The 17,397-nt window shown below is 44.0% G+C and overlaps 2 protein-coding genes across 2 annotated transcripts; both read right to left on the reverse strand.

The window, feature by feature from the left end:
* Window positions 1-1,023: 1,023 nt before the first annotated feature.
* Window positions 1,024-2,464, reverse strand: LOC134129083 (gastrula zinc finger protein XlCGF8.2DB-like). The gene has a single exon (XM_062562506.1). It carries the CDS (start codon window positions 2,457-2,459, stop codon window positions 1,473-1,475), a length of 987 nt encoding a protein of 328 aa, XP_062418490.1. The 5' UTR covers window positions 2,460-2,464; the 3' UTR covers window positions 1,024-1,472.
* A 7,799-nt stretch (window positions 2,465-10,263) lies between these two features.
* LOC134129082 (zinc finger protein 846-like) lies at window positions 10,264-12,777 on the reverse strand. The gene is made up of 2 exons (XM_062562501.1): window positions 12,606-12,777; window positions 10,264-12,426 (listed from the first exon to the last, which is right to left on the reverse strand). Exons 1-2 carry the CDS (start codon window positions 12,775-12,777, stop codon window positions 11,288-11,290), a joined length of 1,311 nt encoding a protein of 436 aa, XP_062418485.1. The 3' UTR covers window positions 10,264-11,287.
* Between the last annotated feature and the right edge of the window lie 4,620 nt (window positions 12,778-17,397).

Raw genomic sequence — 17,397 nt, forward strand, 5'->3', positions numbered from 1 at the left:
TCAATAACATGGCACAGGGTTTGCAATTCGTGTGCCCATGACTTTGAATCATGTTGAAACAATCATTGATCACATGGCAATAGACATAAAAAAAATAAAAACCGTTAGAAAACTGGCCGAAAGAGAATAAAAAAAAGGTTCATTCACAAATAACTGAATGGTGTTGCACACATTTCCTTTAAATGCTTCGTTCATGCAGCCTCTCACATACATGTGGGTTAAAAAACACAAAACTACCCACACATGCACACGTTTATGCTTCGCCAATTCAAAATACACTTTCCCCAAAGCTGTTATTATGACTTCCCACCAGCGTGAGTTCTTATTATTTGGACCAACAAGCATCCTTCACATCTGGAATCTCTTCCACAAAATAGGGAAGAAAATTAATTCTCACCTGCATGAATTATTGTATGGGCTTTATTTATCATCACCAACTGAATATTTCCCCACATGTGCAGCAGGGAGATGGTGTCTCACCTGTGTGTACTATCATGTGTCTGCAATTGGAAAATTATACGTAAAAATATTGACTATTGAATATCTGCCACCTGAGCAAATAAATACATTTAGTAAACTGGTGCTCTGCTGCATTATGAACAAGTTGCATCTTGATTGCACTGAAGGCCCTTAAAGCTCCTCCAGCAGCCGAAGGGAGAGGTCTTACTTCACTTCAAATTATGATTTTGTCTTGTGTGTAGGACTTTATACTAGTGAATCATATTGATTTGTTTTAAAGGTGTCTTGTGCTTTAGTCATGATGACTTAGTCATGAATTGTTGTTCCCCTAAAGGTTGTATCAATAGAAAGAGTATATTAGTAATTAATAAAAAACATGTTACATACTTATCCTGTGTTGATGTCTTACTTGTACTCAACAATAGTTTTTCTTTCAAGTTGAAATATTTCTACTCTGTTCATGGTAATACAGCTGACATTCGTTGGCAGTGGAAAATCTTAGTTGTTTTTTTTTTTCAAAAAAGGCTTGAAAAAACAGACAGTGAACATCCCTTGAGGGTTTATCAGTTTAAGAGACCAATCATTTTTATTTGCAGGACATTTTTTCAGTTTGACAATTAGATCCACAGACAAATATTTATGTATAAAAAAGGTTAAACATTAGCAGGATATGTTCAATGTGCAACAAAGATTTGGGGGATTACAGTAAATTCCCCGAAAACATTTAAGTAACAAGTTACATTGAAGAAAAAAAGAGATAAATGCAACAATATCCTATTTTGTTGCTGAAGAACTGTCTAAATGAGATGTTACAATCTTGTTTTATTGGAAAAATCTACAAGTAATCATTTAATAAGTTAACGCTCATCCAGTCGGGGTTTGGCTGGATGGTTTTGTACGTCAGAATCATGAAAAAAACTTTCCCCAAATGCAGCATTCGTGTTCTGTTCCAAAGCGTCAACTCCCAATCTATTTTAACAATTGCTCAGAATATTTCATCACAGGAGTTGAATTTATGACTTTTCATCCTTGTGGCTTCTTCTCATGTGGACAAATAAGTTACTAGAAAATCTAAAAACACTTTCACATATTGTACAGGAATATGGCTTCTCCCCAGTATGGATTTTTGTATGATACTTCAAAATTGATGCACGAGGGAATTTTTTCCCACAAGTGGTGCATGAAAATGGCCTTTCCCCAGTATGGATTCTTGTATGAGTCTTCAAATATCCTCTCTGAGTGAATGTTTTCCCACAGGTGATGCAGGAATATGGCTTCTCCCCAGTATGGATTCTTGTATGATCCTTCAAATGTGATGCATTAGTGAATGTTTTGCCACAGGTGATGCAGGAAAATGGCTTCTCCCCAGTATGGATTCTTGTGTGATTCTTCAAATGTTCTGGCCGAGTGAATGTTTTGCCACAGGTGATGCAGGAATATGGCTTCTCCCCAGTATGGATTCTTGTATGACACTTCAAATTTGATGTACAAGTGAATGTTTTCCCACATGTGGTGCATGGATACGGCCTTTCCCCAGTGTGAACTCTCATGTGTATTTTTAAGCTTTTACTACATTTGAAATATTTTCCACAAGTTTGGCAAGAAAATGGTTTCTCATCACTGTGGACTCTTTTATGAGAATTCAAATAAGATTTTTGAGTGAATGTTTTCCCACAGGTGTTGCAAGAATGTGACTTCTCCCCAGTATGGATTCTTGTGTGAGACTTCAAACTTGATGCACTAGTGAATGTTTTGTCACATGTGATGCAAGAATACAGTCTTTCCCCAGTGTGAACTCTCATGTGTAATTTTAAGCTTTGACTACATTTTAAATATTTTCCACATGTTTTGCACAAAAATGGCTTCTCACCTGGAGGAGCCAGAATCTGCTGTTGTGGCTCCTTGGTTGATGTTAAACTACGTTTTACTCCTTTCTGATCTTTGCTGTCAGATTCATGGGAGATGTTTGGTTCTGGTCCCACAAAACGCTCACAGTCCATTTCATCATCTAACGAGCTGGTACATGTGCTAGCTGGAGGCTCTGCCTCTGATTCACTCTGACTTTTGTCAGGATTCAAAAACGGAGTCTCATCATCACTGTGATCAGTTTCCTCACAAGTCGGAGTCAACGTAAAGGTGTCGGCCTCCTGCTTCGGTTCAAGCTGCTCTCCCTCCTGACTGCTGCAGAGTTCCTCCTGTTCCTCTTTAATCTGTGGAGGATCTGGGTCCTCTTGGTCCACACTGGGGTTCCTCTCCTGGAGACACAGCTGCTGGTCAGAGAGAACCTCCTCCTGCTTACAGACACGTGACTGTGGGAGCTCTGGAGGGACAAAAGTAATAGAAAAACAAACGTCTGAGTGAATAAACACAGCGAGTGTGAATAAACAACAACCGTCATGTTTCCTACTTTTAAATTAATAAAGTAACAGCATTTGCTGAAAAATCTTGTCTCGTCTTTGTTGCTTTAGATCACGGATGTTCCTCACAAAGTTGTACTCACCTATCCTGTGTAACCTCACTTCGGGTTTCCAAATAACATCCAACATTCCGCGCTGCCGCTCGATCTCTTCCTGATACTCGACGACAGTTCTTTTAAAAACTCCGAATATTTCTTCAGCAGCAGCAGATAGTCGCTGGTTGACAAACTCTCTCAAACACTCAACTGAAGACATTGTTGTTGGTAACCGATGAAATAATTACCTCGCCCGCCTCATTGCGGATCAACGGTTGGGTGTCACGCTTTAAAGGTCCGACTTAAAACACCGGTCACATTAAGGTTCCGCTTTCCATTAAGGATGCAGCTCTGCCGTATTCTTCTTCTAACTCTTCTTTAATTAGAAAGTAATGGTAGGAACCAACTTAACCCTTGTATGGTGTTCGAGTCTGTGGGACCCGTTTTCATTTTTCAACAAAACAAAAATAATATACAGAAATACTTTTTCAAACTCAGACTTATTGGCCAATGCTCATTGAGCCCTGTCCATGCTGGCCCAATCTGGTGTCCTTTTTTGTCCTTTTTTAATGGAGATGCATCTCTTTTACTGGGTTTTTATGGTGGGGCAGAACCTCTGAGACCATTTTAGATTCAGCCAGAACTCCCTCCAAACTCCACTTCTGTCCCAACTCTCTTTTTGTTTTAAGATGTAACTCTGATTTGTCTGTTTTGTAACTTTACACATAGCACACTTGTCCTCACTCTCTTTTTTTGCCATTAAAGACAGAATTAAGTTAAGTCCTGTCTGTCACAATCTTAATATTGATATTATGACCTCCTTTCTTCTATGCTTCTCTTTGGTTGTCCTCACATTTATGTATTTCTGAATGTCTTCCTTTGTTGTCTTTGTCCCACTTCTTCTGTCATACGTCCAGTACGGCCTCTCTTATTAATGATTTAGTCTCCCTCGTTCCAAAAGGAATATTTACATTATATTACATGTCATCTAGCTGACGCTTTTATCCAAAGCGCCGCATTCTGAGTGAGAACGGTTTGTATTCTCCCAATGTTGTAGAGCGTGTATCTACAATATCTTATTGTAGTGCTTGTGTTAAAGTGCTAATGTTTTGACATTAGGCTGTTTATCATTTGAACAGATGACCACGCTCAGGTTTGACCTCTTCTACCCATTACAGTCCCAAGATTATTGCAATATTTAAATCTGTAGACAGTCTATCATTAATTGGTTTGCATATTGTCACACTACATTCTGAAATGAATACCCCTGATCCTATGTGTCTATCCTCAATGTCCTTGGATCTATTTGTGTATATCTGCAGATATAGTTATAATTATCCTTGAAATATACTAAATTTGATGTACAATGTCATAAAGGTTACTTTTCCTAAGAACATTTACAAACTTCTTCCCCAATAAGAAAGACTTTTCTGCATTTTTAATTGCCCAACATTCTCCATCCATCAGAACTGTGATTATAACAGCTTTTATCTTCCCACTCGTCTTTTTGATCATCACTGCTGCATCTCTATTTGTCTTCCAATAGCTGAACAGAAATGCCTCTATGAATTCCTCGTAGATGCCTTCAGAACTTTCCATAGTATTGCTCTCTTTCTTGGATTAAAGATCAGATGCACAGAATGTCCAACTCCTCCTTAATGGCACATCCACACGTGGCGTTGATAATAAATAACAAAAAGCTCCAACTCCTTTCAACTCCAACCTCTCCGCAATGGCCGAGACCAGAGAGTTGTGTAAGGACATCAAGGATAAAATTGTCATCCTGCCCAAGGCTGGGACGGGCTACAGGACAATAGGCAAGCAGTTTGGTGAGAAGGCAACAACTGTTGGTGCAATTACTAGAAAATGGAAGTTCAAGACGACGGCCGAATCTCCCTGGGTCCGAGCTCCATGCAAGATCTCACCTCGCATCAATGATCATGAGGAAGGTGAGGGATCAGCCCATAGATGGTAATACCACTTAATTTTTTCAGCAGTGGAAAATATTTGATTGGGAGCTCTTTGGTTTTCTTTTATTTCAAAAAAAGAAAAAAAATACATGTAGGATAAAATCATGAGCGAACTTCACTTGAGAGTTCAACAGTTTAAGAGATCAATCATTTTTATTTGCAGAAAATTGCTAGATTGACAATATTTTCTTCTGAAATTCCAGAACACACTATTTTGTTGCTGAAGAACTATGTTGGGATTTTCAATCCCTCCGGGTTGTTTGAAGAGAAGAATCCGACACGCATATCAATCAAGTTAAAAATGTTTATTTAGAAGAGAAAAAGCAGTTACATTACAAGCAAATACATTGAGCAATTCCCCACAGGTGCACCTGGAGACCCTGAACACGTATCATAAGCGATCCCTCCCAGACTGGACTGCTGTCCGACTCTTTTTATAATCTTCTCATGTCCTTGAAAACTAGTTTGAGCTGGTTTTGTCTCAGACGGCTGTTAACCAGGATGTTCAGGTGTTCCCCTCTCTGTACCATTCTGTGCTAGGAGCAGTGTGTCAGATAGTGATTTATCTTCACGCTTCCTGTACCACTTTCCTCCCTCAGTTCCCTTGTGTGCCTCATATGGTCACAGCGTTATCTCCTGCATTGTCAAAACATCTGTTCACTGAGAGAAAAATACAAATAGAAGGAAAGGACGGGGAGAAGAATAAAGAATAAAAATAAATTAATTGTGAAATACATCTCACAAGTACTATCTAAATAATAATCTGTGTCTCAGAATATTTCCTCAGAAGGAGTTGCATCTATGACGTTTAATCTTTGTGGATTCTTCTGACATGTTGAGTTAAGTTACCACCAGTTTTGAAACATCTTTTACATGTTTTACAAGAATATGGCCTCTCCCCAGTATGGACTCTGGTATGAGCATTCAAACAAGTTTTAGTGGAACATTTTTTTCCACAAGTGATGCAAGAATATGGCCTCTCCCCAGTATGAATTCTCATATGAGACTTCAAATTTGATGCCCGATTGAATCGTTTCCCACAGGTGTTGCAAGAAAACAGACGTTCCCCAGAGTGATCTTTTACGTGTGCTTTTAAGGATTTATTATATTTAAAACATTTTCCACATGTTTTGCAAGAAAATGGTCTCTCATCAATGTGGACTGTTTTATGTGTCTCAAATGTGATTTTCGTAGTGAATCTTTTCCCACAGGTGATGCAAGAATATGGCTTTTCCCCAGTATGGACTCTTGTATGAGACTTCAGTAGTGATGCAATAGTGAATGTTTTGCCACAGGTGTTGCAAGAATGGGGCCTTTCTTCAGTGTGAACTTTCATGTGGACTTTTACTAACTAAACTATTACTAAATTTAAAATCTTTCCTACATATTTTGCAAGAAAATGGTTTCTCATCACTGTGGACTCTTATGAACCTCAAATGCTGATTTTCCCATGAATCTTTTCCCACAGGTGTGGCATGCATATGGTTGATCAACACCGTGGAACCTCTTCACATGAAACAACAACGTTCTTTCATGTTGGAAATATTTTCCACATGTTTCGCACAAAAATGGCTTCTCACCTGGAGGAGCCAGAATCTGTTGTTGTGGCTCCTTGGTTGATGTTAAACTACGTTTTACTCCTTTCTGATCTTTGCTATCAGATTCATGAGAGATGTTTGGTTCTGGTCCCACAAAACGCTCACAGTCCATTTCCTCATCTAACAAGCTGGTACACGTGCTAGCTGGAGGATCTGCCTCTGATTCACTCTGACTTTTGTCAGGATTCAAAAACGCAGTCTCATCATCACTGTGATGAAAAAAAAAACTCGGAAGGTGCAGTTTCATTACTGTTCTAACTACGGTTGGGTATCGTTTGAATTTGAACGATTCCAATTCCGATTCCTTGTTTCAATTCCGGTTCCCAGAGATTCCGAATTTTTTTAAGATGCAGTGTCAAAAAAGTTTAAGTTTAAGATATTTTAAATGAGCTAGCTAACCAAGGCTAACCAAGGGTGTTTCTGAAGGAAATAGTCTGACCTTCTCCATCAATGTTAATTCTATGAACTTTTTATTGACTTTACTATGACTTTACTAAGAACAGGGCTGTTTTCAACTACAATATAAATATCAAACTATGAACTTGATTATTGTATAAACATTATAAATTATGAATATATTTTAACAGGGGTACACTTTCCTCCAGAGAGCTTTATTTTTGAAACCACACAAAAACATTTACACATGAGTGTATGATACTGCAGTTCCCTATCAGGGAACTCGAGCTGCGTAAAGACGCTGTGGGAACGCCCCTGCGTGACTGCGTCATGAAGCACATGTGAAACCTAACCAATGGCGAGCTAGTACGTCATAGCGGGGAAGCTAGACCAGGGCGCTATAAAGGGACCCGAAGGGCAGGACCATTCATCTCTGTGCCTTCACCTAGTGCGTGTGAAGTTTTTCCACTGAGATAAAAATGGCTGAGCGGTTTGTCCAATTTGTTCCCCATTGCCCCCGATTTATTACAGGCAGAGACTCACACGACCTGTGTGTTGTCTGCTTAGGCATGGAGCACGCCCAGCTAGCCCTTCAGCAGGACAAGTCCTTCCTCCTGGAATCCCCTCTCTCCCCCACTACCCTCTTTGGAGGTGCCATTGGGGGCGTGGCGGATAAACTCCACGCTGAGAGGTGGCAGGCGGAGGCGCTCGATTCATTCCTTCCCCAACGACGCCACGTCCGCGGGGCCGCTCGAGGGCTGTACGCTCGGACGAGGTTCTCTCGCGACCGGACTGGTCTGAGGACGGCCCCCAGACAGAGAGTCAGGCTTTTACAGCAGGTACTTCATCGTTCCAAAGAAGGATGGGGGTTTGCGTCCGATTCTGGATCTCCGCCGTTTGAACCGCACTGTTGCGAAGTTGAGCTTTAAGATGCTCACTCTCAAACAGATCGCGGCACAAATCAGGTCCAAGGACTGTGTACTGACGAAGTCCTAAACGAAGTCTAGTACTGGTTACCAATAAGGCGGATAGGTTCAGACGTGCGCCCGGTGCGCTCGCACACAGCAAAAACGGAGAGTTCCCCGGTTGTTCCAATCAATTTGTATGTTTATTTTACATGCAAATTTATATAGCGGCAAACTTTGCTCATTATACATTTACCCCAAAATAACAAACCGTATTGCTCCACAAAGGCACATACGCACACTGGCACAGTCGAAAACTGTTTGCTTCCCAAATTGGCAACACCTGTGTCTGGGATGCCTGCAGGTTAAATGGCCTACCTGGGCTGATCTGAGGTCAGCTGAGCCACAAAGCACATACAGCCCCTAGTGGCACAGAGCAAAATTAAATTAAATAGTACCAAATGAATATGGCTCCTACAGACTGGTTTGTCACGGTAGATCTCCAGGACGCTTACTTTCATATTCCCATCCTCCCTTCCTTTTGGCCTAGCCCTCTCGCCCCGTACGTTCACCAAATGCATGGATGCAGCTCTGGCGCCATTGCGTCTCCAGGGCATCCGTATTTTGAACTACTTGGACGACTGGTTGATTTTAGCGCCCTCCGAGCGCCTGGCGGCCCAACACTGTGATGTTGTGCTCGCTCACATCAACCGTCTGGGGTTGAGACTCAACACCAGGAAAAGCGTGCTGTCCCCAGCACGTAGGACCTCCTTCCTGCGCGTAATTTGGGATTCGACCATGATGCGGGCACACCTGTCTCCCGCTCGGGTAGATTCGATCCTCTCTGCTGTTTAGCAGGCTAGGCTAAGCCAGCCACTCACTGTGAAACAGTTTCAGAGACTTTTAGGTCTCCTGGCAGCGGCATCCAATGTGATCCCTCGCGGCCTGTTACACTTGAGACCGTTGCAGTGGTGGCTCAAGACCAAGGGGTTCTCCCCAAGGGGGAACCAGCACCGCCTGATCAAAGTCACTCGGCGCTGCCTGAGGGCCCTGGTCATATGGAGGCACCGTGGGTTTCTAACCCAAGGGCCCGTTTTAGGGGCGATCTGTCGTCAGGTCATCCTCACGACAGACGCTTCCCTCACAGGCTGGGGTGCGATCATGCAGACACCCTGTCGAGGCAGTGGCCGAGGGAGACTCCACCCAGAGGCGGTTGAGTTCCTTGGGGTCACTTCGGCCCGCGCCGATGTGGACTTATTTGCCTCCGCAGAGACAACTCATTGTCCTCGGTGGTTCTCCCTCACGCACCCCGCCCCTTTCGGCTTGGATGCTTTGGGACAGGCATGGCCAAAAAGCATGTACCTGTACGCTTTCCCCCCGGTTGCTCTGCTCCCAGGGGTTCTGGATAGGGTCCGTCAGGACAGCGTCAGCCTACTGTTAGTATCCCCGTTCTGGCCGGCCCACGTATGGTTTGCGGACCTAATATCGCTTCTCGCAGGCCTACTGTTCAATTAATAAAGTAACAGCATTTGCTGGAAAATGTTGTCTCATCGTATGTCTTCCCATTTGTGTGTTTCTGAATGTTATGTCTTCCTTTGTCGTCTTTGTCCCACTTCTTCTGTCATACGTCCCGTGCTGCCTCTCTTATAGAAAAGATCTAGCTTCACTCTTTCAAAAGGAATATTCAATATCTTCTTATTTTAGTGCTGTATTTGCAATCACATCTGCTCTCTAATTGCCCTCTACACCTTCATGAGCAGGGACCCAAATGTATTCACAGTATATGATATCTAAACATGATGAGGGATTTTTCCATCACCAAATTCTCTTTTGACATTAGGCTGTTTTGAATCTTAACAGACGACCTCTCTCAGTTCTGACTTCTTTTACACTGCCAAGATGATTGCAATAATTTTGACTGTAAGGACAGTGTAGGAGCCATACATCGGGTTTTGATTATTCTTTTGTATTATTCTTTCCTTCTACATTGTTTGTATGTGTGCGTGTGGTGTGACGTCATTTGTATCTACGACACCGTAAGGGGGTGTGGTGTGTATATTACTGTGTGTCTGTTCACCTGTGAGGGGGCAGGTTGTTTGGAGCATGGCTGCAGGGTGAGCATGGGGAAAAACTTTCTTTTGATCCTCACCGTCACTGTCATCTTCACCGGCACCATCACTGGAGTAATTATTTGCACTAACGTCACTTCAATAGAGTTTCATGCGCTGTTGATCTTCTCTTGACCAATAAAATGCATCTGGCTAAGTAAGTGATTGGCGTATGTTCTTTCTCAGTGAAACAGAGTAATATTAGGTTAAGAAATCAATCCATCTTATTTGCAGGATATTTTTTTAGATTAGCAATTATTTTCTGAATTGTATATATACATTTCAGACAATAATAACACACATATCCAACAGGTTAAATGTTTGCAGGATATGTTCACCAAGACTTTTTAAAGATTTAGGTTGATTACAGAAAATTCCACAAAAACATTTCGTAAACAGCAAGTTACATAATGGAAAAAAACAGGAAAATACAACAATACTCTATTGTGTGGCTGAATAAACACTGAAAAAAGTGAACAAAATTGGAAGCCCGGTTGGTGAGATCTGGAAGAATTCAGCCAAACAACTTCTCTCGTTCTGGTAGATTTATTTGTCAGATCACAACTATCAGCGCTGCATCTGCAAAGGCAGGAGCAGTTCTGTCGGCCCACAGGCCGGAAAAACAACAAAATTACGTTTTGAACTTGTTGTTGGATATAGATTTCTATTGGCCCAAAACTGGCTTCGAGGGGGAGCAGGTCCTCCCCTCGCAACACGAGATCCAATCACATGCAATGTGTCTCAATAATGTGAACATAACAAACAAAGCACAAGTGTTGAAAAGATCTGTTTCTGCCTGGTTGAAAATTTCTGTTTTGACCTCTGACCTTGCACTCCTCAACCAGGATAAGACAGTGACTCCATAAATGAGCACTAAAAATATTTGATTATCAGTACTATCTAAATAAGATACTGGAATCTTGTTTTAATCGGGAAATTATTTAACTACAACTATTAAATTAATAAGTGAACACGCAACCGGTCGGGTTTCGGCGCGATGGTTATTCAATTCAATTCATTTAATTTTGTATAGCCCAAAATCACAAATTACAAATTTGCCTCAAAGGGCTTTACAGTCTGTACACATGCAGCATCCTCTGTCCCAAAAACCTCACATCGGCTCAGGAAAAACTCCCCAAAAAATGAAAAAACCCTTCAATGGGGAAAAAAGGGAAGAGAACTTAGGGAGAACATCAGAGGAGGGATCCCTGTCCCAGGATGGACAGAGTGCAATTATGTTGATGAATGAAAATGCTTCAACGCCTTTCTAAGCTTAACAATTGCTCAGAATATTTCATGCTTGGAGTTGCATCTATGACATTTCATACTTGTGGATTTTTCTCACATGGACAATTAAGATACCAGAACTTCTAAAACATCTTTCACATATTATACAGGATTACGGCTTCTCCCCAGTATGAATTCTTGTGTGATTCTTCAAACGTTCTGGCCGAGCGAATGTTTTGCCACAGGTGATGCAAGAATATGGTTTCTCCCCAGTATGAATTCTTGTGTGATTCTTCAAATGTTCTTGCCGAGTGAATGTTTTGCCACAGGTGATGCAAGAATATGGTTTCTCCCCCGTATGGATTCTCATATGAGTACTGAAACTTGCAGCATGAGTGAATGTTTTGCCACAGGTGCTGCAATAATATGGTTTCTCCCCAGTATGGATTCTCATATGAGACCTCAAATGCGATGCATTAGTGAATGTTTTGCCACAGGTGATGCAATAATATGGTTTCTCCCCAGTATGGATTCTCATATGAGACCTCAAATGCGATGCATTAGTGAATGTTTTGCCACAGGTGATGCAAGAAAATGGCTTCTCCCCAGTATGGACTCTTGTGTGAGACTTCAAACTTGATCCATGTGTGAATGTTTTGCCACAGGTGATGCAGGAAAATGGCTTCTCCCCAGTATGAATTCTTGTGTGACACTTCAAACTTGCTGTCTGAGTGAATGTTTTGCCACAGGTGATGCAGGAATATGGTTGATCAACCTTGGGGGCTGTTCTAATGTGGGCAGACAAGTTTTCTTTGTGTTGGAAATATTTTCCACGTGTTTTGGACAAAAATGTCTTCTCACCTGGAGGAGCCAGAATCTGCTGTTGTGGCTCCTTGGTTGATGTTAAACTACGTTTTACTCCTTTCTGATCTTTGCTATCAGATCCATGAGAGATGTTTGGTTCTGGTCCCACAAAACGCTCACAGTCCATTTCCTCATCTAACGAGCTGGTACACGTGCTAGCTGGAGGCTCTGCCTCTGATTCACTCTTACTTTTGTCAGGATTCAAAACCGGAGTCTCATCATCACTGTGATCAGTTTCCTCACAAGTCGGAGTCAACGTAAAGGTGTCGGCCTCCTGCTTCGGTTCAAGCTGCTCTCCCTCCTGACTGCTGCAGAGTTCCTCCTGTTCCTCTTTAATCTGTGGAGGATCTGGGTCCTCTTGGTCCACACTGGGGTTCCTCTCCTGGAGACACAGCTGCTGGTCAGAGAGAACCTCCTCCTGCTTACAGACACGTGACTGTGGGAGCTCTGGAGGGACAAAAGAAATAGAAAAACAAACGTTTGGGCGAATAAATACAACGTGTGTGAATAAACTACAACCGTCATGTTTCCTGCTTTTAAATTAATAAAGGAACAGCATTTGCTGGAAAATCTTGTCTCGTCTTTGTTGCTTTAGACCACGATGTTCCTCACAAAGTTGTACTCACCTATCCTGTTTAACCTCACTTCGGGTTTCCAAATAACATCCAACATTCCGCGCTGCCGCTCGATCTCTTCCTGATACTCGACGATGGTTCTTTTAAAAACTCCGAATATTTCTTCAGCAGCAGCAGATAGTCGCTGGTTGACAAACTCTCTCAAACACTTGACTGAAGACATTGTTGTTGGTAACCGATGGAATAATAACGTGCACGTCCACGACACCGAGCAACGGCTGGGTGTCACGCTATAAAGTTCCGACTGAAAACACCAGTCAGTTGCAGGTCAGTCGTCTTCTTCTACTTCTACTTCTTTAAAATTGACTGTCGGGTCACTACCAACTTCCGTCGATGCAAACGGCCAAGTAATGTACCTGAAAGGTGCAGTTTCATCACTGTTCTAACTGATAACAAAACAACCGCTAATCTAGTGTTGAGTATTAAATATAATCATGCATGCTCACGCTAGACTGTAATTACACTTGAACAATAATGTAATAATAATAATGAGTGGAGACCGTGTATGACCCGGAGTAAACGAACATGTTGATAAAAAGGCTGCACGCACTCTCAGGGTCACGTCCATACATGGGACTGGGGTGGCTGTGGTGCACATGGAAAATATCCTAAATATGCAGTGAACCTGTTCCTAAACAACTGCACACACGTTCAGGGTCAAATGTAGATAAAACAGACTATTGAGAATAACATGTCTCACACACAAAACATCTTAAGTATGCAGTGAACTCATGAACAACGGGAGACGTGATGATCCGAGAGCCTGAAGGGATGGACATCCCTGTGCTCCAATGGGGCTCTCCGAAGGTCATAAACAAGGAGCCGCCTCCATCTTAGTGAACAATTAAAAAATGCTCTTAAAGACTATATAATCCGAGCGCACTTTGTATTAAGGGCCCTTTCATTGCTGTTGCTAGACCGCTTTGAAACAGGTCTGTGCACGTATGACTGCAGGACGGAATACTCCTGTCACAAATAAACATTGTCATATTGCTTTGATTAAAGTCTCAAGTCTGGTCCTTGCTTTGGTAGCAGACGATGGTTAAACGACTCGTGTAAGTTCGTGGAGCAGCAAGGGACGTAGACTAATTAGTGGAACGCCGGACTGGAAGGCCGCAACCCCCCACATCGGCGGAGCCATTCTTCTCACCCCGCGGACACTGATCAAAACAGCGCTGTACTTCAAAAGGTGAGCAGAACCTATTTCACAGAAGGTGATGAATCTGCAGATTTGTGTTATATAGGCCTCTAAATTTTGATCAGTGAAAGTGGGGGTGAGTATGAATCGTTGCATTTAATGATTAAAATTAATGGTAAAATGTTTTGCTGTGCCAGGATTGTTTTGATCGTGTAGAGTATTCCTCCGGGGCCGAGTTTGTGTATGATCGCGCATCGTAAAAACAAACCTCATCAGTTTGACGTGTTGGTGATTATAAAATTGCGAATTTGAACCAAAAGAAATCATGATAAATATTAACTGACTCTTTTTGTGACTGGGGCTGAGTCCGCCGTGACAGTTTCTGTGGAGGCGCATAGACACGCATCAGACACCTGTTCTGCACACACCAACATATTTCATGCTGACACAATAGAGGACCAGATATGCATTAGATCTGACCACGGAACGCATTTGAACAACAAACTCCTGCAAAAGATGAAACTGACCCTGGGCAATAACTCACAAGTTTGGGTCGGTGTAAAATGAAATGAATCCTATAATTGGATTAGGCACTTCACTTAAATACAAGGGCGTAAAAATGTGACATTTAGTTTTGTCTTTAATTTAAAATAATATGCTCATAATTGCTGGAATGATGAACCAAATAAATGGTACAACTACTTAAGAATATAGAGGGCTCTAACTTTTGAACTATTAGATGATAGAAGTTATTATTTTACTTGTTAAAGGAAAACAGACAAATGGGAGAAAACAAAGCAGAGGAAGAAAAAAAAGAGATTACGTTTTCTGCTTAATGTTTTTCCTCCACAGAAGCTTCCTTATCATGAAGGCCACGGAGAGCCTGACATGAACCGAGCACACGAACAATCAACAAGCAGAGAGAGACCATCCTGGATCCACCTCATGCAGGATCAGGATCAGGGGTCAGTGCCACATACCCTACACACTGTGGCACGCCCGGGGGAGGGGGGGGGGGGGGTCCACGTCACACGCTCAATCAGACACGCCGGCACCAGGAGTACAATGTTTAGTGTTTTATTTAGAGGTTTAACCACACTTCACCGTTCCCTCCCTGTGTCGTTGGCTCCACGTGTCCACGTGTCGTTCGCCAATCGGGTCCTAGTCCAAGGGGGGGGGGTCGTTCATCAATCGGGTCCTCGTCCAAAGGAGGGTCAATACACGGGGGGGGTTAGTCAGCCTGTCCAAGTCACAACAATTACCTCAGTTTTCTGTTCGTTCGTTCGCTCGCTCGCTGTCACCACACCTCTCTCTGCTCTGTCCTACTCCCAACGACCTCCTTCACTCTCCCTGCTTGCTTTATGGCTGAGTTCCTCCTGCCCTGATTGCCGGCAGCCTCTCCTCGTTAGGCGGGGGAGGTCCATAGCAGGCTTGGGGGTGGAACCACCGGGCCGCAACATACCTCCCTTCTACCACCACTCCCCTCAGTCTGCTACACCCCCCCCTCTTCAGCTCCGGGAGGGAGGGGCGGTCCAGCTCCCTAGAGCATCCCGCCGGGAGAGGGCGTCTGCATTGCCATGAGCCGTCCCTGACCTATGGGTGACAGAAAAAGCAAAGGGCTGTAATGATAGAAACCAGCGCGTGACCTTAGCATTATTGTCCTTGTTCCTTGACATCCAAACCAGTGGGGCATGGCCCGTTATGAGGGTGAAATGTCGTCCTAGCAGGTAGTATTTCAGCTTCTCTAGGGCCCACTTGATCGCAAGACATTCTTTTTCCACTGTGGAGTAGGGTTAGGGTTAGGGTTCTCTCAGCAACAATTTCCGGCTAATGTATATGATCGGATGTTCCTCACCCTCTTGCAGCTGTGACAAGACTGCCCCAACCCCGGTTTCAGATGCGTCCGTCTGTACCACCAACGGTTTGGAGAAGTCTGGGGTCACCAGTACAGGTCCTGAACACAGCGCTCCCTTCAGGTCCTGGAAGGCTTTCTCCGTTTCCTCGGTCCACCTCACGTGGTTGGGCTGGCGGTTCTTGGTCAGGTCTGTCAGTGGGCCTGCTAGGGCCGCAAAGTTCGGGATGAATCTCCGATAGTAGCTTGTCAATCCTACAAATGTGCGTACCTGTTTTTTTGTACTGGGCCGGGGCCACTCCCGGATCGCCTCTACCTTCTTCACTTGGGGTTTCACGCAGCCCCTCCCAATCGTGTATCCGAGGTATTCAGCCTCATGCAGCCCGAGTCGACACTTTGCGGGGTTCGCCGTTAAACCTGCCTCCCGTAAGGCCTGTATGACGGTGCTCACCTGGTGCAGATGGTCCTGCCACTTACTCCCATGGATGACGATGTCCATGTACGCCGCCGCATACGCTTGATGGGGACGTAGAACTCTGTCCATCAACCTCTGGAAGGTTGCCGGGTCTCCATGTAGTCCGAAGGGCAGCTTTTTGTAGTGAAACAGTCCGTCCGGAGTTGCAAACGCCGTTTTCTCCCGTGCCTCAAGGGCCAGAGGTACCTGCCAATAGCCCTTTGTGAGATCCAGCGTACTGATAAAACGGGCTGTTCCCAGTCTGTCAATTAGTTCATCGATACGGGGCAAGGGGTAGGCGTCGAATTTAGAAATTTCATTAACTTTCCTAAAATCGTTACAAAACCGAGTCGTGCCATCTGGTTTCGGCACCAACACTATCGGGCTACACTACTCGCTGTTGGACTCCTCTATAACGTCTGCTTCTAGCATCCTTTTTACTTCGGATCTGACGGCCTCTCTTCTCGCTTCTGGTATGCGGTACGGTCTCAACTTCACCTTTCTCGCGGGTTCAGTGACTATGTGATGCTCAATGAGATCCGTGCGCCCTGGTTCCTTCAAAAACACGTCCCGGCTCTGGTTGACCAACTCCCCTAGATCTTGCCTCTGTGCTGGACTCAGGTGTTCTCCCATGGGTACTGCTGCGGGCTTGGCCTCTGCCGTGGCCTTCCTTTGGGCAAAAGAACAGAGGACATCACGGGCATTCCATTTCTTCAGCAAGTTCACGTGGTATATCTTAGTCGGTTGTCTGAGCCCCGGCTGCCGGACTTTATAGTTTACCTCCCCCATCCGCTCCAGCACTTCATATGGCCCGTTCCACCTGGCCAAAAACTTACATTCCGAGGTGGGGACCAGTACCAGCACTTTGTCTCCGGGCTTGAAGTCCCGTGGTTGTGCTCCCCTGTTGTACACCCGAGCTTGGGCCTCCTGGGCCTCCCGCATATGTTCCCGTCCCAGGGGCCACAGAGTCGCCATCCGGTCTCTCATCTCTTCCACGTGCTCCACGACGGTGCGATGGGGTGATGGCTGCTGTTCCCAAGCCTCCTTTGCCACGTCCAACAGTCCTCTGGGTCAGTCCTCTGAGAACATCAGATACGGAAGCAGCTGGTCCCAATTCTTCCCATCCGCCTCCATCGCCTTCTTGAGTATCTGATTCAGTGTCCGGTTGAATCTCTCCACAAGCCTGTCTGTCTGTGGATAATACACAGAAGTACGCAACTGGGTCACCTTCATCAGTTTGCAAAGATCCTTCATAATTCGAGACATGAATGGGGTTCCTTGGTCTGTCAATATCTCATCGGGTATTCCCACACGGGAGAACAACATTACCAACTCCCGG

The sequence above is a fragment of the Pungitius pungitius genome, chromosome 5 (genome assembly GCF_949316345.1).
Source record: "Pungitius pungitius chromosome 5, fPunPun2.1, whole genome shotgun sequence".
NCBI lineage: Eukaryota > Metazoa > Chordata > Actinopteri > Perciformes > Gasterosteidae > Pungitius > Pungitius pungitius.

Excerpts from the sequence above, each read along its gene's own strand:
- LOC134129083 (XM_062562506.1), bottom strand. The coding sequence starts at position 2,459 with ATGGACTGTGAGCGTTTTGTGGGACCAGAACCAAACATCTCCCATGAA.
- LOC134129082 (XM_062562501.1), bottom strand. The coding sequence starts at position 12,777 with ATGTCTTCAGTCAAGTGTTTGAGAGAGTTTGTCAACCAGCGACTATCT. Across the intron at positions 12,427-12,605 it reads AGTGAGGTTAAACAGGATAG|AGCTCCCACAGTCACGTGTC; the intron begins GTGAGTACAACT and ends TTGTCCCTCCAG.